The 27,980-nt window shown below is 32.1% G+C and overlaps 2 protein-coding genes across 2 annotated transcripts in view; one reads left to right on the top strand and one right to left on the bottom strand.

Moving 5' to 3' along the window:
• Positions 1 to 2,983, bottom strand: part of LOC134694085 (atrial natriuretic peptide receptor 1-like) — a 57,603-nt gene extending 54,620 nt beyond the window's left edge. Inside the window, exon 1 of the mRNA XM_063555079.1 lies at positions 2,782 to 2,983. Within this exon, the coding sequence (XP_063411149.1) occupies positions 2,782 to 2,983 (202 nt within the window). The remainder of the gene's footprint in view (positions 1 to 2,781) is intronic.
• A 23,917-nt stretch (positions 2,984 to 26,900) lies between these two features.
• LOC134694084 (atrial natriuretic peptide receptor 1-like) overlaps positions 26,901 to 27,980 on the top strand; it is a 30,646-nt gene continuing 29,566 nt past the window's right edge. Inside the window, exon 1 of the mRNA XM_063555078.1 lies at positions 26,901 to 27,054. Within this exon, the coding sequence (XP_063411148.1) occupies positions 26,901 to 27,054 (154 nt within the window). The remainder of the gene's footprint in view (positions 27,055 to 27,980) is intronic.

Raw genomic sequence — 27,980 nt, 5'->3', positions numbered from 1 at the left:
AACATTTAGAAATATGACATTTGGAATTGCATTGTTTACATAATAACTTTACTTTTCAAATAGAGATGTTCAGAAATTGAGTACCTCAATGACAGTTTTGACATTTACATGAGAGCTTTTAATGATGAAATTAAATATCTGAAGGAAAATCACTTTGGAGAGGCTTTTATTCCTAAATGAAAACGGAAACTGTTGTCGATAACTGACTGTTCACACTTTAAATAAGCATTGAATGTAATATCTTCGTATAAAATTTAAAAAAAAAGTATATTTGAGTGCAACACATAAGTCGTATGTAGTATGGAAATAAAAATAAGGATATATTTGGATCCCAACGATAATTCTTATATTGTTAGAGGTCTATATAGTTTATCAAGCAATGATCATTCAATATGTAAGGCATGAAAAAACATCCAAATTTAACGCGTTGGTTTTGCAACGTTCATAATAAACATCATACTTAACTACCGAAAAATGCAATCACGTCATCCTAAATATAAGAAGTATTGGTATTAGTGCCAATGAGACAACTCTCTCATCCAAGACTATAAGAAGGTGTGGTATTAGTGCCAATGAGATAACTCTCATCCAAAGCTATAAGAAGATGTGGTATGAGTGCCAACGAGACAACTCTCCATCCAGTCGAATCTGCGAATTTGAAAGTATTTGCGTTTTAAAACGAGCATGAACTATATTTAATAACACTTAATCTACTGCAGGGTACGAAATTCGAGGCCAATGAAGTTTTCTATCAATACATTTGTACATGACAGTTATTCGTATTACGTTTGATAGTGCACGACGATGATATATCAGGAATATTTTGCAACGTTATTTAGCACCTAATCAAAGAATTGTGATGCCCAACATTTGAAAAAAATAGGTTTTCATAATCTAGCTTTAAAATTAGTAAATAAACTCATTTTTTTCTTCTGGAGTCGAATTTGTACAACTTTTATTGAATTAACGATATTTTTTTTCTCTGCAGTAAGTCATATAAGTAAGCAAATGTATGCAGCTCTTTACTACCGATAATTGTATGATTAAGCAAACATTCAAATACGTTAAACGCAATAAACTGTAATTCTTAAAAATGCATTCAATGCAAATAAATCAACAACACTTTATTAGAACAAGAAAAAACAATATCTCTTTCCATTTGCACGTGGTGATTTTTGATATTTGAAATGTATTTAGAATTATTTTTTTGTTTCTACGTGACTCATACAAATACAATCAAAGAACAAACAACAGTACACAAAACACAACATAAAAAACAAAGACAAAAGAGTTACATCAACGGTACTAATTTTACTTAACAAGTTATGAACTTGGACAAATCAATCGAAAATTCAAAACCTTATAAAATAATGAAAATGTTATAAAACAAAACAAAACGCAACAAACATAACGTCAAACTGGAAAAGGAATAAGAAATATGCATTAGGAAGATGCATTACACAATTTTTATAAAGGAAACTGTTTATATTTTCAACAAAATTGTCATAATCTTTTCGGATGTACTAAAAGTCACTCTCATTCTTGGATTTTCTTATTCTTTTTGTAAGATATGAATAATATCTAATTAGATTATCTTTGCATAAAGTAAATCCTGATGCATGCAGGCCCGTAGCCAGGAATTTTCCAAAGGGGGGGGGGGGGGGTATTGGGACTCATGAACTCGACTGGTCCGAACCCCCGAACCCCCTGGCTACGGGTATATGCATGTAATTCTAGTTATCTGAAAATAATACTGATACTAGATTTAACAGATCCTATAACAAGAGAATAGGGGTCCAATTACGGGATATCTGGTACAGACTTAATGCGGGGATTTCAAAGCATCCCCATTCATAAATTGAAGTCTTGTAAAAAATCCTTTTACATTGGTATATTTCATAGCAAATTCATATATAACTCATATATGCCATATACGTTTAATTTTGTAACACAGAATTTATACAGATTTCTATCAATATAGGGTTATTGCATGAATATTGAAGAATAATGTCCCGAGTAGAATTTTATATTGCACGAGCTTGCGAGTGCAATATATGTTCTACGAGGGACAATGTTCCCCAATATTCATGCAATAACCCTTTTATTGTATAGCAATATAATATTTGAAAGTGAAAATTGGTTCAAACTATGATTTTGTCGTTGATGACGTCATGCATTTTGAAGATTTATTGCAATAGTGCAATATTAGAATTTATTAAACGCTAACTTTTGGTTACTTTCTGTGGAAAATATTATATTGCTATGAAATAATAAAAATTACTGACATATTCTCATTCAACCTTGGTAAAATTGCAACCCTTTGATATATAAGACACATCAAAAAGAGGATCCTAGCCAGTGGGACGTGTCTGTTTACAATTTTTATCGGAAGAAACCCCCATGAACTATAAACGGTCATCTTTACCAGTAATTTTTTTTTTAAAGATAAGTGCAATGGTTTTCTTAAAACTATAAAAACAACACGTTATTGTTTAATGTGTTAGAAGCGCTTTTCCGGATTTCTCATCAACAGTAACGCTTAAATTCAATTATTTAAAAAAATTGTATAACCAAAACTACATTAAACTTGTCAAATTCAAATATATTCAACCTTGTCTAATGGCGTTGAACCCTCAGTTTCTTTAAGATTTTAAAATTGATAAACAGACAAGATTGTTATAAATTTTACCGAAGTACGTACTACTATGCCGATGATACCCGGGGGACTTATAGTCCACTAGAAGAGGTATCGACCCAGTGCTGTTAAAAATTGTGACTTACCTGGTCCAAATGAAACATAAATATGATGATTGTAATATATTTCTGCAAATGCTACTGCTTTGTCATTAGGGCTGCATCGTTCTCCAAAAGTTGTCCGTATCAAATTCAATTGAAATGTATCGTTGTAAATTCTGTTCACTTTCTCCACTCCCATGAAAATTGCGGGAAGTTTGTTGATACCAAAACTATCTTCTTGTTCCATCCCAAGAATGTTTATTATTTGCACACAATTTGCAGAATGACGAAAATACAACCCGACAAGGATCACACAAATTTTCAAAAAGGTCATATTTCTAAAATGATGTTTTACCTATCAAAAGAACGAAATAAATTATTTAAAACAGTCTTTTCATCTCTGATTTAAAAAAAATGTTTGTTTTGTTACCATTTTCTCAAAACAGAACCCATTAAATACATTAAAAAGATATGAAACATGAAAACAACGTTAGATATTTTCGTAAAATATACGCATCTTAAATATTTTAATATACAGATTTTTTTCTTGTTAAATAATTAAAAAAATTATGTAATCCGACAAAAGAAAAAACGACCTGCTTGAAAAAGAAACAATTCAAGTACCATGTTGACTATGACAATAAGTAAATATCGAATACTGTTTTAATATTCTAAGGTATTACGTGAATCTCTTAAACAACAATATGAAATTACTAAAAACACTCGCTTTACTCAGAATCTGTTTATATTATGTTGACTTTGACATTAAGCAAATACTTCAAATATATTTATCGGTTAAACAATAACATGTAAATGAATAAAAACACTTGCTTTACTCGGAATCTGTTTACATTCCAAAGCATCGTATAGAACTGGATGTTATTGAAAATATTGCAGTAATGAACATTAGAAACGAATGAATTGTCGTCTAATGATGCGGATTCAAATATACCTTTATACTATTCAAATACGCATTTTCTGTCTTTCCTACTGTTATAAAAATCCAATATTTTCCTCGAAGGTGATTAAGCGGATAGTTATCAAAATAAGAGAAAAACTGCATCACGTGTAGTTATATTATTAAAATTAATTTGACTAGATTTCAGCAGGTTTCGCATACATCAAGAAAGATACAAGAGAAAATAATTTCACTCTAATTCACTAACCAACCGTATGACATGATATTTTTCTGCAGTGTTCGTTTAAGAATGACCCAGAGCAGAAAGTATGAACTGAAAAATGTGCTTATGATTTTGATAATTACTATAAAATGAGACTAATGTATAAGGGAAAAATAATGATACAATAAACTCATCATAAATACCAGGACTAAAATGTTACACTTACGCCAGACGCGCGTTTCGTCTACAAAAGACTCATCAGTGACGCTCGAATAAAAAAAATATTTATAGGCCAAATAAAGTACAAAGTTGAAGAGCATTGAGGACCAAAGTTTCCTAAAAGTTTTGCCAAATACAGCTAAGGTAATCTTATCCTGAAGTAGAAAAGCCTTAGTATTTCAAAAATTCAAAGTTTTGTTAACAGTTAATTTATCATTATGAACATACAAATGATAACTCATGTCAACACAGAAGAACTGACTACTAATGATTTTATTTGGAGTGGTCGATGATTCTTTGTTTATTTTAAATATTATACATTGACAACTTTGCAATATAGTGAAACCTGACTGAACCGAATCCTGAATAAACCGAAAACCTGTATAAACCAAACATGTTCTAAAGCACCGTCATATCAAATTGTATGCGTTGTGAACCTGATAAAACCGAACATCGGCTAAAACCGAACAAAATTCTTGTCTCGAAGAGGTTCGGTTTGAACAGGTTTCACTGTATTAATTAGTTTATTGAACTAAGGCAAATTGACTGTGTGCAATGTCATATATGTGTATATCCCAACGATTTTCTATAAATGTTTCCAGATGGCAATGGCATGATTAGTTTGCTTAATTACTTTCATTACCTTTTGTTTTATAGATTTCAGCACGTTTCGCATGCTGATTTATTTTTTCGTTGGGTGATGATATTTCTATTATATATTTTAACTAAACTTAAACCTGTATGTTATGGAAAACAGAATTTTATCCAGAGGTGTTAGCATTTGTGACGGTTTCATCTCATGATCATAGACGGATATTCAATCCAAAGATTTTATTTGAAAAGGTTACCAAAGAGGGGCGAAAGATACAAGAGGAATGTTCAAACTCATAGATAGAAAATAAACTGACAACACAATTGCTAAAAAAAGAAACAGACAAACAGACAAATAAAAGTACACAAGACACAGTATAGAAAACCATAGATTAAGCAACATGAACCCCACTGAAAACAGAGGTTGATATCATGTGCTCCGGAATGGTAAGCAGATCAAACATCAACATGTAAGAATCATCTAGAGCTGAAAGTATGAACCAAAAAAGATACTTATGATTTTGATTACCATAGCAATAGGAATCTGAGGAAAAATTAATGATACAAATGATTTTATTTGGACTGGTTGATGATTCTGTTTATATATTTGAATATCATGCATTGGCAACATTGCACCATTGATGAGTGTATTGTACTAAGCTAAAATGCAGTCCAGCTGCGTGCAGTGTCATATATGTGTATATCCTAACGATTTTCTATAATTGTTTCCAAATGGTCATGACATGATTAGATTGCTTAATTAGTAATTATCTATTAAATTTCGATAAACCAATCACATCTTCACTATTTAACCCGAGTTGCGATACATACTACGATATGTCTGTTGTGGCCACATTGGCCGAACGAGTGAGGGCTGTATTGCCAGTCAAGGTCGTTAAAAACTTCCACCATCATGGTCACAATACCGAAAGAACAAGTCGAGATACAAATTCACTTGAGCATGAAAATAACTAAAAACGCCAACGATCAAATCTACTTAATTGAGTATGAATAACTTTACAATATAATTTATGTCAGTTTTAAACTCCAGATAAAGTAAGATTGTTGGAAGATTCTAATTCTCCGGCAACAGAAACATGCGAAGCGCCCAATTCAAACAGAGCCTGTATCTCTGACCTGGATCAATCTTTATCTTCGAAAATGGTCACTGGTTATTATAACATTATACATATCCTTTCTAAAAAGGTAAGTAGTCACACACAGTATCATAGATTACGTCAAAATTTAAATCGTATTGTTGATCGAGTCCTGAATACCATACTGTCATATCATTACTTATCTTCCGTATCTAACATCTTTTCCTGCCCAAGATCTATTCCCAATTTTGATCTTATTTTAGATAAAACGAATCTACGCCACATTAAATGGCAAGCATTGTTTCTATGTTTATCTCGACCTTCCGTTATAATCGTTTCCCAAAACAAAAATAATGGGCGAGACATCAACTCTTAGGGAATAAATCCTATTGAAAGTGGACTGATATTTTCGGATATGCAGAACTATTTCTAGATATAGAATTGCTGATTATTGTTGATGCTGTGGTTTTCCTTTTAACGTTTAGGAGTTTTTCCAAATCGTAAATACTTGCCAAAATCGTCATTTTAAGGCCAATAACTCATTTAAGTTATACAATAGCAATTTATGCAAATTCAAATTCTCGATAAAAACCTTTAACGTTTTCTTTGTTAATAGAATATATACACTTATGTCAGTTAACTGCTAGTAGTCTGTTGTTATTTATGTGTTATTGTCATTTTTTTTATTTTCTTTGGTTACATCTTCTGACATCAGACTCGGACTTCTCTTGAACTGAATTTTAATGTGCTTATTGTTATGCGTTTTCTTTTCTACATTGGTTAGAGGTATAGGGGAGGGTTAAGATCTCAAAAACATGTTTAACCCCGCCGCAGTTTTGAGCCTGTCCCAAGTCAGGAGCCTCTGGCCTTTGTTAGTATTGTATTATTTTGATTTTAGTTTCTTGTGTACAATTTTGAAATTAGTATGGCGTTCATTATCACTGGACTAGTATATATTTGTTTAGGGGCCAGCTGAAGGACGCCTCCGGGTGCGGAAATTTCTCGCTACATTGAAGACCTGTTGGTGATCTTCTGCTGTTGTTTTATTTGGTCGGGTTGTTGTCTCTTTGACACATTCCCCATTTCCATTCTCAATTTTACTTGTATAATAAAGCTGAAAAAAAAACTATCTTAAAATTCGTCGGACATGTTTTTTTCAAATGTCCAATCTAAACATCTTCTTGCATTTATTCTATATCTACTGCCTCTTACTGTAGAATATCAAAGGAGTAGGTCCGGTAAGGACCGATTTTGGCCTCAAATTTCAGTTTCATCTAACGAAAGATTTTGACCACTTTTTAAACACTTAAGTGTCTATTTCATTTGATTGAATTATTTTTTTTGAAAGATTTTAACTCAATAAGTCCTAAAAAAACCGATCCGATTCAAGCTAAAATATGAAAAATCTACCAAATTTGCGAAAAAAGTCACTTTTCAGACGGTTTTTGCCAAAAATGAAAGTGGCCGCACCCGTGTTCATCCTCAATCTTTATATATGTTGTGTATAATCATCAAATACAACTTCCATTTCAATATTTTGGATGAACACGAATGCGGCCACTTTCGTTTTACACGGAAACCGTCTAAAATTTAACTAAAATGCTGGAATTGTGAAGACTTCGGTAATTTAGCATGACTTAATGGAGCTAGTACCCAATATATGTGCATTGTTTTGTCAAAAACAGCCCATATTTATGTAGCAGAACCATTCTACTATCCAATAAATAAATAAAAGTTTACATTTTAACAATTTTGTAAAACTGCTATATTTTGGGGCCAAAAAGGGCTCTTACTGAACCTACTCCTTTGCCTTTATCAAAAAAAAAAATAGATACGTTACTTACATATCTTTTTTCGATTTTTATATGCATTTCAAAATGTTCTAGATGCTTTCTTTATTTCATGAAAGCGTCAATGCACGTACCTGTTACAATATACCTTAATAATATATTTATATTAATATATTTGAAACATTTCCTGAGTGCAGATATGATTCGATTGGATTAATTCTATGTTATGAATTATGTATTGCCTTGACAAATGCTTTGTGCCGATTTCCCTATGCGTTTCTTGGGGTATACTGATATGTTTCGATTGGATTAATTCTATGTTATGAATTATGTATTGCCTTGACAAATGCTTTGTGCCGATTTCCCTATGCGTTTCTTGGGGTATACTGATATGTTTCGATTGGATTATTTCTATGTTATGAATTATGTCTTGCCTTGACAAATCTTTAGTGCCGATTTTTCTATGCCTATGTTCCTAATATACTTTTTTTACTACTAAGTGGGAAGTTAATACCTCAAAGTATATATGTGGTAAATTCATCCCTTTGAAGATGACAATACGTACAGATAACTTTTTTATATCCTAGTTTAAGAACCTTTATGTTTTATCCCTATTATGTAAGGGTTTAAGTTTCGTTTTGATGAAGAGATTATTTTACTAGGGTTTAGAATCCATAGTCTATACAAAATCTCAGCATTCACCTTTCAGAATCTTTTTTCTTGCACAGATTTATCAGACAAATGATAAAAAAAAATATACGATTGAAGTTCTGCAATGAGAATAACACTTCAGAAATACTTGCTTTTAAAGCGCGTTTATATATGAACCTTCATCAAGATTAAAAGCATGGATTTATAAATACATGAAAACATGAGCACAAATGTGACCTGAGCAACTGTTTATAGTTAATCTTAAAATAAAAAAGTTTAACACAACCTATATGAGGTTCTTCAATAGAGACAACAGTAGTTTTCTGATGTTCTACTCTCACAATTCTATTTGGAACCTAATATAGCATTAAAGATGAAAACAACTACATGTACTTAGTAAGCCGATTGAAGCAGACCGATATAGAGAGCATCTACAGGCATAGGTAGAGCATAGGTAGAGCATAGGTAGAGCATAATGCAGAAACGGTTAATTGAGATATTTTAGCAATTTTCAGTACCGATTTGAGTTTTTGTATTATGAATAATAGATGTTGGTGACTAGTTTTTATGCAAAATGAGAATTTTCGATTGCTATGATATCAAAGAATACAAAATATCTTAGAGAAGTGGTTTATAATAATGAGATGAATTAATTGTTCCAAAACATAGTACAGTAATGAAAATATATGACATTGAAAGTGAATGTTAGAAGGATACAAACCCTCCTCTTATCTGAGACAGTGGTGTAACAATTCAACTTAGGAACGAACTATAAAAATCAGTTGAAAAGGCTGAACTCATCAGATGGATACAAATAGAAATGCATAGAATATAAATATAGAGTTGACGTGGACGGGTACTTGTACATCCCTTCATCAACAAGGCACTCAGTAAAGATCTCAGAGTACTCGCCGTTACTGACAGCTTGTTAAAAGCAAATAACATTTTCTAAAAAAAATCATGCATCTTAGACTAAATTATCAATCAAAACACATCCAACATCCAATGGATTTAGCGTAAAGACGTCGTCTGCTCTATGGTCGGGTTGTTGTCGCTTTGACACATTCCCCATTTCCTTTCCCAATTTTATTAACAGTCATTGCACCACTTCAAACATGAAATAAATTTAACTGCTTCTAGATTATTATTGTTTTAATAAGATATGAGTGTCCTATGACAATCCATCAGTGCTTTACCTTTCGAGAGCCCTTTTGAAATGCCAATGGTAGGATTTGAATCTTGAATGAATGGCGAAGGCTAATTTCTACTCTACTTTCATTTTTGCCAAATCACTACTTTCACTTTCAACAATGTTTTTTTCTCTTCTTGTTTTACTTATTTCAATATAGATGCAACTGATAGGACCATTTAAATGGTAAAAATTTCAAAGAAAACAAAAGACAGAATACGTAGGAAGAAACACCCCATATAATAATAGGGAACTATATTCTTAGACCACGAACAAAGGGAATTAATTGTGGTCTGAAGCTTATAACGTGTATGGTCTAATGGCACAGGGTGTGCTGTGCTATGGTGTATGGTGAAAGGTGTAATGATATATGGTGTTATGGTGTATGGTGAATGGTGTTATAGTAAATGGTTTTATGATGTATGGTGAATGGTGTAATGGTGTAATGGTGAATGGTGTTATGGTGTATGGTGAATGGTGTTATAGTGTATGGTGTAATGGTGTATGGTGTTATGGTGTATGGTGAATGGTGAATGGTGTAATGGTGTACGGTAAATGGTGTTATGGTGTATAGATTTATGGTGTATAGAGTTATGGTGTATGGTAAATGGTTCAGATTTATGGTGTTATGGTGTATTGTGAATGGTGTAAAGGTTTATGGTGTGATTGTATATGGTGAATGGTGTAAAGGAGTATGGTGTCATGGTGTATTGTGAATGGTGTAATGGTGTTATGGTGTTATGGTGTTATGGTGTATGGTGAAAGGTGTTATGGTGCATGGTTAATGGTTGTTGGTGTATGTTGTATGGTGAAAGGTGTTATGGTGTATGGAGTAATGGTTTATCGTGAATGGTGTAATGGTGTATGGTGTTATGGTGTATGGAGTTATGTTGTATGGTGAATGGTGTAATGGTGTATGATGTAATGGTGTATGGTGTTATGGTGTATGGTGTTATATGTATGGCGAACGGTTTAAAGGTTAATGGTGTGATTGTGTATGGTGAATGGTGTAATGGAGTATGGTGTTATGGTGGATGGTGGATGGTGTACTGGTGTTATGGTATTATGGTTTATGGTGAATGGTGGAATGGTGTATGGTGTTATGGTGTATGCTGAATGGTGTAATGGTTTATGGTGTTAGTATGAAGTTTACACCATCCAAGGACTTTAGTATGTCTGTTTGAGAATTAGCATTTCCTCCTCTAAATCTAAACTCGTTCTTCATATATGTATGGCTCGGCTAGGTGTCTCATATACTGCAATAGCTACTGACCTTTAGTTTCGTTATATGGACACAATCGTATAGTTAAAACTTTGCAAACATAATCTTTGGTTCGGGCTTTAACTCTGCTATTTGCTTTTAATATCTATTTTTTGAAACACAAATCGTCGTTGTGAATAAAAAAATCGTATATTAAATTTTGGCTGAATGTTTCCTCACAGTCTTTAAAAGTGAAACGTAAATTACATGTTCTCTTGAACTATTGTCAATAAATTCCAATGGGAACTCATTAACCCTCTTTTGCTGCCGGATATTTTTCAAGGTTGCATTTCATGTGCCAGAAAATACGACAGTTCGATATCTATGACTTCAAATCCATAACAATAATTGACTCAATAATTACCGTTACATTTTGGACCCATTAAAGACCATTAGTCGTGTGACAATCAAAGCGTAGTGTAAAATGATTAACAGACTTCTGGAACACCAACCACCAACATTTGTTATTCACCTTTCAAATAATGGAAATATAAAAGGACGTTTCCAAAAATAAGTATGTTAAAACTTATTTTTCTTTTAATGACCGTGAAGAAAGCTATGTTAAAAGCTGTTCACTTCCGATTTATCTTAAAATATATTTTCAACAAATCAAGTCTTGATAAGGTTTCTTTGATAACGATTTTGCAGGAAACACTCCCTTATTTTAATTATACTTGTGTCCTAATTCTCTTTTACCAGGATTTTATAAAACGTAATCTATATTAATTTTGTGAAAAAAAACTTGTATCGTGCATAATTGGAAAACCATACACAGATTAAATTCGCCTCATAAACGACCTCGTTTCATTTTGTTTTTCAATTTAAAAAAAAAAATATACGTCAGTACCGAAGTACTTACTACTTATCTGATACCCTCCGAGACTTATAGTCCACCAGCAAAGTTATCGACCTAGTGCTGTAAAAATGAAAACAACACGTGATAAATTGTATACGTCCGAGGTCTTTTAGTAATTTTTTTTAACACTGCATTATGATTTAGCAAATTTTCAATATCTTTCCGAAATGATATGCTATGACAATCCCATTCTCCCATTTGAAAATCGGTGTCTTAATTCCGTCTATAGACTTTTCGTATTCGGTCCATTCGTTTTCAAAAATGTCAGACACTCCGAGATACTTAGTAGTAATACTGCCTTGTACACCATAATGTTCTTATATAGAACTACTGGACAATTCTTTACAAGAAACGGAAACCATTATGACAATATATAACCACTTTTATAAATATATATTATGCAGCTTAAATATGATCTTTTCGTTTTTCGGTACATGTGCATTCCTTCACAAAATTGGCAAAAAAAAGTAAAATCACAAAAATAATGAACTCCGAGGAAAATTTAAAACGGAAAATCCCTAATCAAATGACAAAATCAAAAGATGAAACACACCAAATGAATGGACAACAACTGTCATATTCTTGACTTAGTACAGGTATTTTCTTGTGTAGAAAACGGTGAATTGAACCAGATTTTATACGATATATTGGTTTACAGTTTGATTCAGAAGAAACACCGACATAGCTAGATAATACAATTAATTATCTAATTACTACTACAATTTGATAATAATTAGTATTGTAATTTTCACTGTTATTAATAAATGTTAGATGTACTAAATTATAATCCTGGTACCTTTGATTACTATTTACACCACTGGGTCGATGCCACTGCTGGTGGACGTTTCGTCCCCGAGGGTATCACCAGCCCAGTAGTCAACATTTCGGTGTTGACATGAATATCAATAATGTGGTCATTTTTTATAAATTTCCTGTTTACAAAACATTGAATTTTACGAAAAACTAAGGATTTTCTTATCCCAGCCGTATTTGGAACAACTTTTTGGAATTTTGGATCCTCAATGCTCTTCAACTTTGTACTTGTTTGGCTTTATAAATATTTTGATATGAGCGTCATTGATGAGTCTTATGTAGACGAAACGCGCGTCTGGCGTACTAAATTATAATCCTGGTACCTTTGATAGCTAATTAGATAATTCATACAAATCTTATCTTGAATTTCATCCAAATTCTTTCTTAATTTTGGGAACTCGTTTTAGAAATTCAAATTTGACGTCATTTGTACATTGAGCGTTGCACTGGCTTTGGCTAACACGGCTATGTATTTTTGTCATGTATCCGTTTTTATTATGTAGCTAGTCACCATTTCATTTTAAACATGTATATCTATAATATAGTCATTTTATAAATTTTACTGTTTGCAAAGGTATGAATTATTCTAAATCATAAGGATGTTCTTGTCCCAGGCGGATTACCATGGCCGTATTGGTCACAACTTTTTGATACTTTGGTCCTCGGATATCTTCAACATTGTTCTTGTTTTGGCTTTCAAACTTTTTCATCTGAGCGTCGCTGTTTAGTGTGGACATGGCGCGCGTCTGGCGTATTACATTTTTAAACTGGTACATTTTGTTGGCTATTATTCGTTTGTTTCTCTGTCCTATATTTTTTCCCATTTATTTGTTTTGTAGTCCTGTCATGTAATGTTGTTATTTTAATGTTATAATTAACATTGCCATTAAAGCGGGAGGTTTGGCATGCCACAAAACCAGGTTCAACCCACCATTTTTTTCTTGAAATGCCCGGTACCAAGTCAGGAAAATGGACATTGTTATATTATATTTCGTTTCTGTGTGTGTTACATTTTAATGTTGTGTTTCTGTTGTGTCGTAGTTCACTTATATTTGATACGTTTCCCTCAGTTTTAAAACAATGCTTTAGTTTGTAACCCGGATTTGTTTTTTTCTCTATCGATTTATTAATTTCGAACAGCGGTATACTATTGTTGCCTATATTTATAGCGTTAAACCGCTAACACACTCTGATACTAAGTGGTAATCCTGCATTGTATAGCACACACAATCATATTCGTACTGGACACTTTTTAACAAGAGGGGCGAGAGATACCAAAGGTACATTTAAACTCATAGATAAAAAAAACAACTGAAAATGCCATGGCTAAAAAGACAAACAGACAAATAATAAATAACATTAACCCCAACAAAAACTGGGGGTAAAGTCAGGTGCTCCGGAAGGGTATAAAGCAGATCCTGCTTTTACAAAAAATGTGAACCATTATGACAAAACATAACAACTTATATCCTGTTGTCAAGGATCTGCTTACCTTTTCTTGATGGGTTTCGTGCTGATGAGTCTTTAGTTTTCTATGTTATGTCTTCTGTACTATTATTTGTCTGTTTGTCGTTCTCTCTCTATCCATGGCGTTGTCTGTTTATTTTCTATCTATTTGTTTGATATCTGCGGATATCTTGTCTTAATATACTTGTTAGTATTCATAATCATAATATAATATGTATCGGTCTTAGTTATTCATATACCAAAATAGCAATTATATACAATTATGGCCCGTTGAAGAGGTGAATATCCAAAATTGTCAACACGAGAAGGTTATTTCATTGAGGGCGCATCATTTTGGATATTCATCGATTCAAAGGGGCCACAATTGTTTTATTATACCGAACTAACAGTGAAAGGGCATTTTGTACACTTACTAGTCTATATTTTTAACTTAACACACAGACTGACGTTTGAAAATACATTTGTGTTCGTTTTCCTCGAATTTACAAAAAAAGTAGAATCTTTTTGTAAAATATTGATGGCCCTGAAAAGACCGTTTATAAGAGATATCATCGGCTGTTGGCACTCTCAGCTCTATTTATGTCAAATGTCATATTTCCTCGTCTCTCGATGGGCTTCTAGTGTAACGTGAACGCTGCCATTTTGTTTATTTACGTCTTTGACGTCATTTTCATGGGAGGTAACTCAAGTACAAATAAACAAACTCAAAAGGTTATTCACCGGTGAATAATAGGGTTATTCATCGCTGGTGTAAATTTCTAGGTTTATTCGTCCTTCTTTGCAATTGAATGAAAATTAACTGAATTATTCCCTGTCACGTGATTACGTTTAACCCAATAAAATTGTTTGAAATATATGTAAGGTATAATACATCTGTTAATTCAACTATGTGTCTTATTCCCATAGGGACATTTTTTAAGACACCAGCAAAAAAAGCAATTCCATTGACTGATTCTGTTTTTCAAAATAATTAAAACGATAAATGTTTACCAGGTTAAATTATACTTTTTAACGCTTTCATTTATCGTTAAATGTTTCCTTTGTAAACATTTATTACTAGAATTCTGGTAAATATTTCAGTATAAAATCAAATTTGTGATTAATTTAGCGGTCGTGAATTTTGTAGCTGATGCCACATTAACCATAATGATTTGCTTCATATCTAAATTGCAAAAGTTATCTGTTATTCTATAGAACATGATATTCTTTAAAACTCCGACAATTCTATATACATTAAAGTTTGTATGTCGTTTGTAAATGTTATAGTTTCTATTTCTATTTAGTTTTATTTATTTAAATAATTTCTAACGGAACACAAATATCAGTCATAAGTAAAATCACAAAAAAACTGATCTCCGTGGAAAATTCAATCGGAAAGTCCCTAATCACATGGCAAAATCAAATGACAAAACACATCAAACGAATGGACAACAACTGGCATATTCCTGACTTGGTGCATGCATTTTCAAATGTGTAAAATTGTGGATTGAACCTGGTTTTATAGCGCTAAACCTCTCACTTCACTTGTATGACAGTCCATGTTAAGTTCCAGCAGCTGTTTTTCCATATTCATCGTATCTGAATTCTTACATTTTTAATTTACAGATGAAAAACCTAGCCTCGTGTGAATAAAAAAATTTCGAGCGTAAAACAGAGCAGACCAGACATAACATTTTATAAAAAGACAACCGGCCTAAAAGTATCCATATTATTTTGGCGCATACAAGTTTGATCATTGTATTTATGATGAGTTTATTTCTTAACAACTGTATCAATTCCAGTTGTTGTCCATTCGTTTGATGTGTTTTATCCTTTGATTTTGCCATTAGATTAGGGACTTTTCATTTTTAATTTTCCTCGGAGTTCAGTATTTTTGTAATTTTTCTTTTTCCACTGCTGATGGGGGTTACCTCCCCTGGCTACAAATTTATTGCCAGCCCAGGAGTCAGCACTTCTGTTTGACACGAATTATCATTGGTTATGACTATAAATAGAAATCCTTCGACATTCTAATGATTTCCAGTCCCGTACGAAATAAGTAGTAGGATTCCACCCAGACACTAGTAGGAATGAAGTAGGAATCCACCTAGATTCAAAGATTCTATATAGAAAGTAGACTGACATGGAAAATGAACAAAAGTCTGACTGGATTTTTTAATATTCCTACTTCAAAAATCCTACTACCTAGGTGGAATTGTTAAAGTCTGTATAGATTTTTTTCTGATTTGAAAATCTGAGTTGATTATTTATTTTCCTACTACAAGTTTAAGATTCCTACCAGAATTTATTTATAAATTCCCTACCAGAAAATCTTTCTACCTGGAAAGTTATCTTGAACTGGATTCCTGTTTGCAAATGACACACATTTTGCAATGTTAAATGCAAGCAAGTTCCAGTTCACAAATTCAAAAAATGGAGGGGAAAGATTGAAAAGTTGTGTTGGAATACAATAATGCAAGCTATAGGGTCACACAACGTAACAATGTAGAAATGTAAGAAAATATGGATAATCAAGACTAAAGGTAATTCTTATACATTCAAGATGATTTTTTTTTATCTGCCTGCCAAACGTATTTAGTAATCAATTAATAATTCATTAATAGTGCATAATCTTACTCATTATTTGTTCTTTAAACTAATTTAGATTTACATGTACTTTATGTATAACACTTTCTATAGCTTGCATATATTGCATGCAGTTTCCTTAAACATTTCAAAAGTCTATTTTTTTTAAAAGGAATTGATTCCATGAATTTCCTTTGTTCTTTGTTGTTGAGATTCAAACTTATCTTTGACCCAGTTGTGTGTTTTTGAATATACACTTACATTTTGTATATTTTTAGATTCCTACCAGAAAATATTTTTTTCTGGGTGGAATTTTGAAAAATTCCTACCAGGTTTTCTAGTAGGAATTTTATTTTCCTACCAAATTATTCCTGCTAATTTGCATATTCCTGGTAGGAATATACAATATTCCTACTATGAAATTCCTGCTAATTTAAATTTTTCGCCTATTTTCCGTGTGGATTCCTACTACTGTCTGACTGGAATATTACTCTTTTCTGGTAGGAATTCAAAGCAATTTTCCTTCTATATTCCGTGTACATTCCATACAAATTGTTTCATACAGGGTCCCACGGATATTTTACCTTTGCTAAACATTAATACATTTTTAACATTAATTTTGTTGATTTGAGCGTCTCTGAAGAGTCTTTTGTACACAAAACAAGTGTCTGGCGTATACATTTTCAATCCTAGTTCTATAATGAGTTCATTTATTACTTTTACAAAAGGTTTAATAATCATAGAGCTCAGCATTATGTACATAAGTGTTTCATCCGCTTTAATAACACTATTTTGTATTCTACGTTCTACTCAAATAAAATTTTAATTAACTAACCGATTGACCGGCTGTTTTTATATATGTCAGACTGGGTTTCTTGTACAATAAATAAGACATAAATTATCGTTTCTCCATATAAAAAAAAGATAATACTCCTGTTTTATTTCAATGATCTTACACAATGATTACTTAAGATTAATAAAAGGCGATACAAGGTATTCATCAGTAAGGAAGCAGCCCAACGGAAGACGTCTAGAAGCCATCGAACTGTCTTTACATTCACAGGTGTTAATTCTATATATCAGTCGCTTAAGGATGTACGGGTGTCTTTCGCCATCTTGGATTGTAAAGAACAGTGAACCTTAGGTCTAGATTTTCATTTAAATTAACCAAATTCGATGAGGAATGAAGATAACTAATCTGAAATTTCATTCAAAGGATTATTTATCTTATAAATATCAATATTTTTACAAGAGAAGAATATTTTGCTTGATTTTGAATGTTTTTAAAATTATTGTTTTAAGGGGGGATAACTCCGAAATAGTGCATTTCTGAAGGAATCTACTTGAAATTTTGCTACTTTACAAATATTTTAGCTGGAAAAACGCACTATGACCCTATCTTTTCTTTTCACATTCTTAAGGCATGTACTATAAGCTATCATCTCGTATCTTATTTTACATGTTTTTTATTTAGTTGAGCTTCTAATCACATAATGATGGTTTTTCGGTACAATCATACAACAGTTATCATTTTGTCACAACCTGTAGCTGGAGAAAATGCCTGGTGAACTATCATTTTATCATAATTTTTTTATCATATCCCTATATATACTACATTTAAGAAAAAAGTATGAACAAATTCTACTATTTTTAATTTGGAGACCTATACCGCCATAATCTATAATATCGTTTGTCTTTTTGTCGTGTTTCGTTCTTTTTTTTTTTTTTGCAATGGCATGGCAATACAAACTTTGGTATAAGTGCAAACTTTCGATCCAAGTCACAATTTATAAATAGTTAACAATTACATGTATAGGTCAGAGTACAGCATTCAGCACGGAGATTTGGCTCTTAGCGAACAGGCAGGCCAAAATGACTAATGTAAAACAATTTAAAAATAATCTATATAAAAACGAGACACAAAATGACAACAGGCCCCTGATTTGTTTTCGATTTTTGAAAGTAATATCCTTTGGTATATTTCGTATTTCATATAATTACACCATTACGAACACAATAATAAATTAATAGTTAGATAATGCATAAAATAACACCATTACAAACTCAATCCTAATTTAATATTCTATTTATCTGTGATAAGATAAACGTAACAAAACATACGTCGTTTGTTGTGGCGTTGAAACATTCATGTGACGCATAGTTAATTATTATATTGATGTTAACTGGTGTAGTGTCGTAAGTTAATGTCAGATGTTTGTTGGGTTTTTTTTTAACATTGCCATATCAGAAATGGAAGATTCTAATATGAGGCAGGTGTTACATGTAAATAAATACATTTGGTGTTTTTACTGTCTTCTGATTGGTTAAAACTATTAGTTTTATTTTCAATGTTGTCAATTTTGATGGCGACACGCCCACTCTGACGTTGGGTATTCATACGCCACCATGTGTGTACGCTTGTTATTGTTAATATAAATAATATAAAAAGTTCTTTGAGCCTTATTTTTGAAAGAAATTTATTTATAATGAATGGCAATGATTTATTTTGATTTTATTGAACCATAAAACTGCTTCGCGGATTATTCAATGTGAAGAGTCAAAAATTAGTTTTATGGTTCAATAAAATCAAAATGAATAATAGCCATTCATTAAATGGGGACGAAGTCAGAAATTTAGAATACTTTACTTTATCCCGTGGTATGGGAGTATATGATAATAAAATATAAAGAATTTGTTCATATCATAGCTGGCATAGCCAGAACCAAAAAGAGGGGGGGGGGGTACTTTTGTTTGAAAACTTTGGTTGATCAGATATGGAATCACTGTACATAGCATTGCTGGAGTGGTCCCCCTATAGTAATGTAAACTTGTTAATTAGTGACATGTTAAAATTAAATCAGAGAACCTGTATGCTTTTGATCATGTTTATTCATGTAGAAGTAAAACTATATTTGTCATTATGCATTTGTTAATCAGTTATATCTTTCAAATGACTTCGGATGTCTCAGTAAAAGAAAGACATTTTATGCACATGTACAAAATATATGTGTCTGCATTTTCATGTAACAAGGGCGCACATTAGATGTTATAATAGTTGTATGTCCTTGATTTACCTTAATTTTTAAAAGATAATTTATGAATAAATGGTGCGATGGTGTGTATGGAAGGAAGACTGTCATAAAACCAAACAGTTCCGGATGGCCCTTTAAATAATTGCTTAACATCAATAGCGATGTAAGATTCAAGTGTTTGATTTAGCACAAGTTTAGCCAGGTTTTCCTTGTAATTGTGGCTGAAAAACCACTAGACAGTGTCATGCATTGAAAGGATATCAAACGGATATTTTATGGAATGATTCATGAATAAAATCATTCACCCCTAGTTTTTGGTGGGGTTCGTGTTGTTTATTCTTTAGTTTTCTATGTTGTGTCATGTGTACTATTGTTTTTCTGTTTGTCTTTTTCATTTTTAGCCATGGCGTTGTCAGTTTGTTTTAGATTTATGAGTTTGACTGTCCCTTTGGTGTCTTTCGTCCCTCTTTTATAATTTATAAGATCAATGACACATTCTCAATTATAGAGGTACATTTGTATTGTATTTAGACCAATAGATTTAAATGGTTTAATAAAACATAAAACGGAAAGGCAAAGACCTTAAGCTTGTTGTGTCAGAATTACTGACTAAATCATGTACCTGTACACAGTGTTCACAATGATAAGCACTTGAGAAGAACTGAATGTAACACAAGACAATAAAATGATACCTGCTTTATGACATGTATATTACTCCTGTGCAGATTATTGGGCATCAGTTACCTTATGACGTACATAAACATTAATGAGTCATGCTAATTGCGCTAATACTTGCAAAGTCAACCTGAAGGGTAAATTCCCAAACTGCGAGGTTACATTTGATTTTTCTAGAACCACTGATATAATAGTCTAAAGTTATATGTAATGTGGAAGGTGATATGCATTACTTTTAAATCTTGATGCCAGACATGACTGACAAACCAATAAAATAGACAATACCAGAATTGAAGCTAGCGAAGTGCAATTAGTTAAAACTTGAACATACCTGTGCTTATTATACATGTAGTCTGCATGTCCCATACACTTTAAATATTTCTGGTCTTCAATGAATAGAATATATTAACAAGAACAATTCAAACGAGAAAAAGTATCAGCTTAATTTCGGTACAAATCAATAAAAAAAAAACAATTATGATATGCACTGCAGCAAAAAAAAAAAAACGCAAAATTAAGGGCTCCAATTTAGAACAAGAGCATGCATAACATTGTACGAAAAACCCCATTAAAAGTCAGTTAAAAAGGGCTTAATTCAACTTATCGATATATACATGATATTCATTGTTTCTTCACCATGTTAACTGCATCGCGGTACAACACACCTTTCTCACTTTTTACTATTAGAATTGATGATGTATAGTTGAATTCCCTGTTAACATCTCATTGCATCATTTTTTGTATACTCTTTGTGATATGTAGTTTAAAACATTAAGTTGTGTTACTTTTCATACTCAATACCTGTAGCTTGTATGTTCATTATATATGAAGATATTTAGATGTTAATAACATGCATGTTCATGTATCTTATGTAGAAAGATTTTATAATTTTGAATTAGAAAAATATATCTAAATTGTACGTTATTATCAAAATTTCGGCTTTGTTTAAAAGCGGGGCAACAGATTCCAGAGGGCCAGTCAAACTCCTAAATCGTGGAAAATATACTGACGACGCCATGGCTAAAAAGTAAAAAGACAAACAGATAAATAATGGTACACAAGACACATCATAGAGTGCTAAATAAGGACTTAGCAACACGAACCCCACCAGAAACTGGGGGTGGTCTCAGGTGCTCCAGAAGGATAAGCAGATTCTACTTAGTCCACATGCATGTGGCACCCGTCGTGTTGCTCATTTTATTCTAAACCCAGTAAATAGTCTCATTTAGTAGGTCACATCCGTGAAAGGATATGGAATTGTAGTTACGACATAAGGAACATATCATTTACATCTGCGAAACAGTTATATCATATCGGTCAAGCAACTTGCGATAGCTATGAGACTGCACAATTTACGAAGGGTTGACTTCAACTTTACAATTTGGAACTCTTGGTTTACTAGGCTAAGCTTACTTGTGAGCAGCAACCCTCTAACAAGGAAATCATGATAGGAAAGATTCATTTCTTTTTCTATAGCCAGTAAGTTTTGTAACTAATAAAACTATTGAAATATGTGATAAAAAATAGTTGGTTTGTGCGTGTGAGTTCGTTTTTTAATAAAAATTTTTTAGGTATGATTTAAAAAAATGATTGTTTATAACAATCGAATTTGTATTTTTGTATTCTTTATTTTTTTTTGTGTTTATTTTTGTGCTGATTTTTTTTTTATGTCATACAATACTGATTTCTTATTATCATTGAAAGTTGCTCTGTGAGTTGATAATAAAAAAGTTCTCCATTCTTTATGTTTGCGTCTCCGTTTTTTCCAATCTTTATATTTGAGAGCCCCATTTTTTTTGGGTATTTGAATGCCCAATTTTCATTGTATCTTTGAGTGCCCTCTTATCCTCAATCTTTTAGCTTTTTCATTTGTCATAATTTTTCTTAATTTTTATGTTTTTGTCATCTATACTGCACATTTTGTCCGTTACTCACAATAAGTCTTTCAAACAAAACATAGTGATATCATGCACTACTTTAAACAAAACCTACGAGCGGTGAGTTTCCCAAGAGAACTCAGGGGAAAATCTTTTGAAAGAGAAACGGAAATAATGCAACGTTTTCGATGATGGTTCAACTTTTTAGAAATTTATTTGTGACGTCATTTCGACATTTGCAATGTAAACAAAAAAACGCTTTCATCAGGTAAGTTTTTTTTATAATATTAGATTCGTAATTTTTGACATGAAAAAAATCTTCACATATTATTGAAATGGTGTTGTCGTCCATATTTTCTTATGGTAGTCATACATAGGAATTTGCGGGAAATGGAATGACTTGCATTGCAGCGTCCGCCAGGGGCAAATGCAACTGTTTGAAAGTTCGGAAACACGTTTACGATTGTAATTTTATTAGTACAATTATTTTTGATTTTAATTTTAGTCGTTTAATTGATGTGCTTACTGTTATAAAGTACAGTGCCATAACATTTTACTCAAATCCCAAGCTCTGAACGATACCGGAAAAGATATCTGCGCAACTGCTACACAACCGGAAACGATATTTGCGCAGATCCGGAAATTAAAAAAACGCGACAAATTTTTTTAACGATTTTGAGCAATCTCCGGCGCAGAGATCACATATCCGTTCCGTTCAATACTTTGTAACACTACACTCAATATGACCTCTGCCATACCTTTTTTTGCGTACTTTTATTATTTCATATCAAGTGCAGTATTGCGGGGCATGTATGGAACGGATATGAACACTGCGCCGGAGATTGGATTTTGAGATCACTAGTACAATGAAAAATGTCAGGAAAATTTTCCCGATATTTTTTATTTTATTTTTTTCTATTGATTTTCTACTTCGTCCCCAAATAATTTGCGTAGAAACAAATAGAATTAAACAAATTAGAGAACCGTACACAACAACATTATATAGGGAAGATAATTAAATGTCCCTGTGGTATCTACCACAAACCTTGAAGTTAATCATTTCATCATTTACTTGATTGCATACATATTGTCTATATTCTTTAGAAACTTTTCATAAATGTTTCATCTATTCCTAATCCTTTTCGATGAATTCAGTAATATAGACGTACATGTGCAATGTTATAGATGGCATGTTCATATCGCCATTAGTAGTCAGACCTTGCTTGTTTACAAAAGTTCAGAAGGTATTGTAGCCCGTGTCCCAAAAACGTTCATTCTTAATGGTATCTATCCCCACTGTAATACAATTTTTTTTTCTACCATACAAATCAATAAAGATAATCTTTTTTTCTATATTATCATTATTTTTTGCCGATTTATCTCTTTGTATTCATGACATCATTCTTGAACTTAAACCATGTTTACCTATTATTTGCTATTTTCGTCTTTTCTGCCCTTTTTTGTATATATCTTTCAGACCCTATCTTAATAGATCATTGCACTCTGTCATTAAACTGTTTAATTTCTATTTGTCATAAACATTGTAGCTCAAATTTGCTTTAAATAGAAAACTTACATTTACATCATAAGACGGTAATTGCAATAACATGAATATTTTTTATATATGTTTTCATTTACATTATTATAACAATAACCCTGAAAGTGTAATCACTATAATTTTCCGTTCTCTGTTATCAAGTATAATTATTTGCAAATATTTTCCAGTTTAATTACTTCAAACCGGATGGCAATCTTTCAACAAATTACAGTATTTAATTTCTGGTAAGTTTTTTAACAATTTGTTTATCTAAAATAAAGAATGAATTGTCTCTATCAAATTTGAAAATCAATTTCTTGTTTTAACAATGTGCCTGACTACTGTGAATTCATTATTATTCGTTGGATACTAATTTTCTTGGATTTCGTGGGTACAAGTGAACTACGAATTTAAATGTTCAACGAATAACCTATTTTCTATATGATTGCAATTGTATGCACACCAGGACAAAAAAACGCACTTGAACATCCACAAACATGCAAGTTTTCGGAATACTTTTGAACTGATTTTTGTTGTTCGTATTGCTGTGAGGTTTTTATTCTACATTGGCAAGAGGTATAGGAGTAGGTTGAGAGCTCACTTTACATGTTTAATACCGTCATAATATTTAGCCTGTCAGGAACCCTTGGCCTTTGTTAGTCTTGTGTTGTTTTAAAGCAGGACGTTCAATTTCACAAATAAGTACAAACTTTTGTTTAGGGGCTAACTGAAGCCGGCCTCCGGGTGCGTGATCCCTTTTCATTCTCAATTTTATTTTACCTTTAGCATCAGAGTTTGTTGCGAATTTTCTAATCAAGACATGTGCGGTGTTTCCAATGATCATTGTTATAAATAAATGGAAAAAATAATTCCACATATCGGTTAAGTTTTTATTATGTTGCTGTTGTTATATTGTAAAATATGCGTAGTTGACATTATTCATAACAAGCCGTACAGCTCTCAGATAAATGATCATTATTATTAAGTTACAAAATAAACTGTTCTTGATTTTTTAGTAGTTATAATTGCATGAAAAGTATGAACCAACAAGATTGTATTACTTCTTTTGTCGTTAAAGATATAGGTAACATGGTTATGAATCTAACGGACTCCAAAACAAAATCGAAAGCGGTTTTCCACAGCATAAGCGACTCTCGATTTGCATAGCTATCCAAGAGTGTTAACATCATGTATAAGTAATTTAAAACCAATTACAATCAATTACTGTAAACCAACTTAATTTCGCGACCGATTAATTTTCGCGACTTTCGCGAGTAGAAAAATAACGCGAATATAAATCGTCGCGAATATGTTCAACTTGGTTCTTCCCTTATTAAACTTCATCAAGTAAATCAGAAAATCGCGAAATTAAATAGCCGCGAAGTGGGCAAGAAATGGTGAAACGCGAAATAAAGTATCCGCGAAAATAAGTTTGTTTACAGTAATCAATTCGTGTCGTCTAGATTGTCATTTGCTTCATCGTCATCTACTTCGTCGATGTGTAATAAGTAAACAAGTACTAGAGAGTATTATTAGAATAAGGATGAGATATTAAACAAAAACTTTTTATTTCATTTCCATGCCAAAGCAAACAAATAGGGCCAATTCTTATTCTCCCCCAAACCTTTTTCCTTAATCTTTTGATCAAGTTGATTGTAAATTTTATTTTTTTTCATCATTTTAATTTTGTGACCTTCTATTTATATATATATATCATATTTTTTTTTGGTTAATTGTGGACTAAGATCTGGTTTTATTGGATCCTCAATGCTCTTCAACTTTGTATTTGTTTGGCTTTTTAACTATTTTGATCTGAGCGTCACTGATGAGTCTTATGTAGACGAAACGCGCGTCTGGCGTATAAAATTATAATCCTGGTACTTTTGATAACTATTTACACCACTGGGTCGATGCCACTGCTGGTGGACGTTTCGTCCCCGAGGGTATCACCAGCCCAGTAGTCAGCACTTCGGTGTTGACATGAATATCAATTATATGGTCATTTTTATAAATTTTCTGTTTACAAAACTTTGATTTTTTCTAAATACTAAGGATTTTCTTACCCCAGGAGTAGATTACCTTAGCCGTATTTTGCACAATTTTTTGGAATTTTGGATCCTCAATGCTCTTCAACTTTGTATTTGTTTGGCTTTTTAACTATTTTGATCTGAGCGTCACTGATGAGTCTTATGTAGACGAAACGCGCGTCTGGCGTATAAAATTATAATCCTGGTACTTTTGATAACTATTTACACCACTGGGTCGATGCCACTGCTGGTGGACGTTTCGTCCCCGAGGGTATCACCAGCCCAGTAGTCAGCACTTCGGTGTTGACATGAATATCAATTATATGGTCATTTTTATAAATTTTCTGTTTACAAAACTTTGAATTTTTCTAAAAACTAAGGATTTTCTTACCCCAGGAGTAGATTACCTTGGCCGTATTTGGCACAACTTTTTGGAATTTTGGATCCTCAATGCTCTTCAACTTTGTATTTGTTTGGCTTTTTAACTATTTTGATCTGAGCGTCACTGATGAGTCTTATGTAGACGAAACGCGCGTCTGGCGTATAAAATTATAATCCTGGTACTTTTGATAACTATTTATTATATCATTATCATAGGTAGAAGTATTTTGATGTATTGCTCCATTTTTTTAGATTAATATTGAAAACTCATGTTTGATCGTCACTCGAGGTGTAATCCCCATCTTGTTTGTTATCGTTGATAGTGATATTGATGCACAACCAATCAATTAAATATCTTTTGATTTAGAAAAAAAAACACTTATCAGCATTTAACATATCAACAATATTCGATTAGAATTTGCCCAAGGTTTATACTGATTTAATTATAATAAGTCACTTTTGGTGATTTTATTAATTTTTAATGTTCTAAATTTAATTAAGTTGTTGATTTTCTGTGTTATCAGAAATTTAACCTCCAATATAAAAAGTGTGCTTCAGTTTTTATTTGTTAACAAAAGAATGGACAGATGGGTTTATATGTTTTATTTAACACATACAGATATATAGGTAGTAAATTAGTGACTTTTTATGTTAAACAAGGAAATATCTGGAATCAAAACAGTGAAAAGGACACTGCCGTATGAATTTTCGAGATTTTTTTAATTTTTTAATTAGTGTTCAATTTATTTCATTTTCTGTATAAAAAAAATGAAAATATGAATACGAAGGTGTTCTATTAAATAGGACTTATGTTTTGTTTTTCTGGTCGACAATTCGAAGGATGTTATGTATAACCGTAGTTTTTCTTCAAAAAAGCAATTTCTAATACATAATGCATATTGTATTATGGTTGCTTCTTTTTGCAATCCGAAGTGCTCAAGGCATTCCGATTTTGAATATGCTTACTTTAGATAAAGTGGATAATTTTGGATATACTGTATTGACCGTTACCAATATGTCCCTTGCTAAAGTGGACCAATTGTATGGAGATGTATTCAGAATTAACTATACATTTAAATATGCCGGAGAGAGATGTACTCCGAAAGGGAAAATGACAACCATAGCGGAGACAAAATATTTGATTGGAATTGACATCTTTATAGGACCAGGTAAATATAAGCTTATGTTAGAAATGTATCTGCGATTAACATCAAATCAATCATTTGATGACCTGAATCGCACGGTAATTGCTTGAACACATGGAGTTACACGTTGTCGTGCAAAGCATATATTACTATTCGTAATTTAAAGTAATGGAAACACGAGGGTGCCTAATCGATCACAAAAGTGCACACACATTAAACCTTATCACTATCAAGTGACTGTTGACCTAGGAAGTAATTTTTTTGCAGCAGTTTTAAGGGGAAATGTGCCGAAAATATTTGAGTTTTTTTATTCAAAACTTTCTTAACAATTGGTATCGTTGATCAAGACGTAGGTGTATTAAGTAAAAAACAGAATCACAAAAATACTAAACTCCGAGGAAAATTCAAAACGGACAGTCCCTAATCAAATGGCAAAATCAAAGAATAAAACACATCAAACTGTCATATTCCTGACTTGGTACAGGCATTTTTAAATGTAGAAAATGATGGAATGAACCTGGTTTTATAGCGCTAAACCTCTCACTTTTATGACAGTCGCATCAAATTCCTTTATTTTTAAAACTGTACATAAGTAATAATTTATCACCGTCAAGCTGCTGATAAAATACTACTTTGTATAGGTATTTCATTCCATAGAGAGACGAGTGTTTGACTTTGAAACATTTACTCCAAATCTACATCCAATAGAATTATTAATTTTTTTTTCGTGTCAATTTATATACGTACAATGATTAGTATTTTGTAAACGTAATGCTACTAGCGCACAAAATTATCAGCCTGATATCTTTTCATACATATACTGAGGACACTTGTTCATGTTGTTCAATGCACAATTCAGAATTGTTTTGAATTTTTAGTGCATTAATAATCATCTCACATTACCACTTCCGTTATCTAACCATTCGTGTAGACACAAGTTAAATCGAGGT

Source organism: Mytilus trossulus, chromosome 13 (assembly GCF_036588685.1).
Source record: "Mytilus trossulus isolate FHL-02 chromosome 13, PNRI_Mtr1.1.1.hap1, whole genome shotgun sequence".
Classification (NCBI taxonomy): domain Eukaryota; kingdom Metazoa; phylum Mollusca; class Bivalvia; order Mytilida; family Mytilidae; genus Mytilus; species Mytilus trossulus.
The sequence above is the reverse complement of the archived record's forward strand: the minus strand, read 5'-3'. Positions and strand labels throughout refer to the sequence as shown.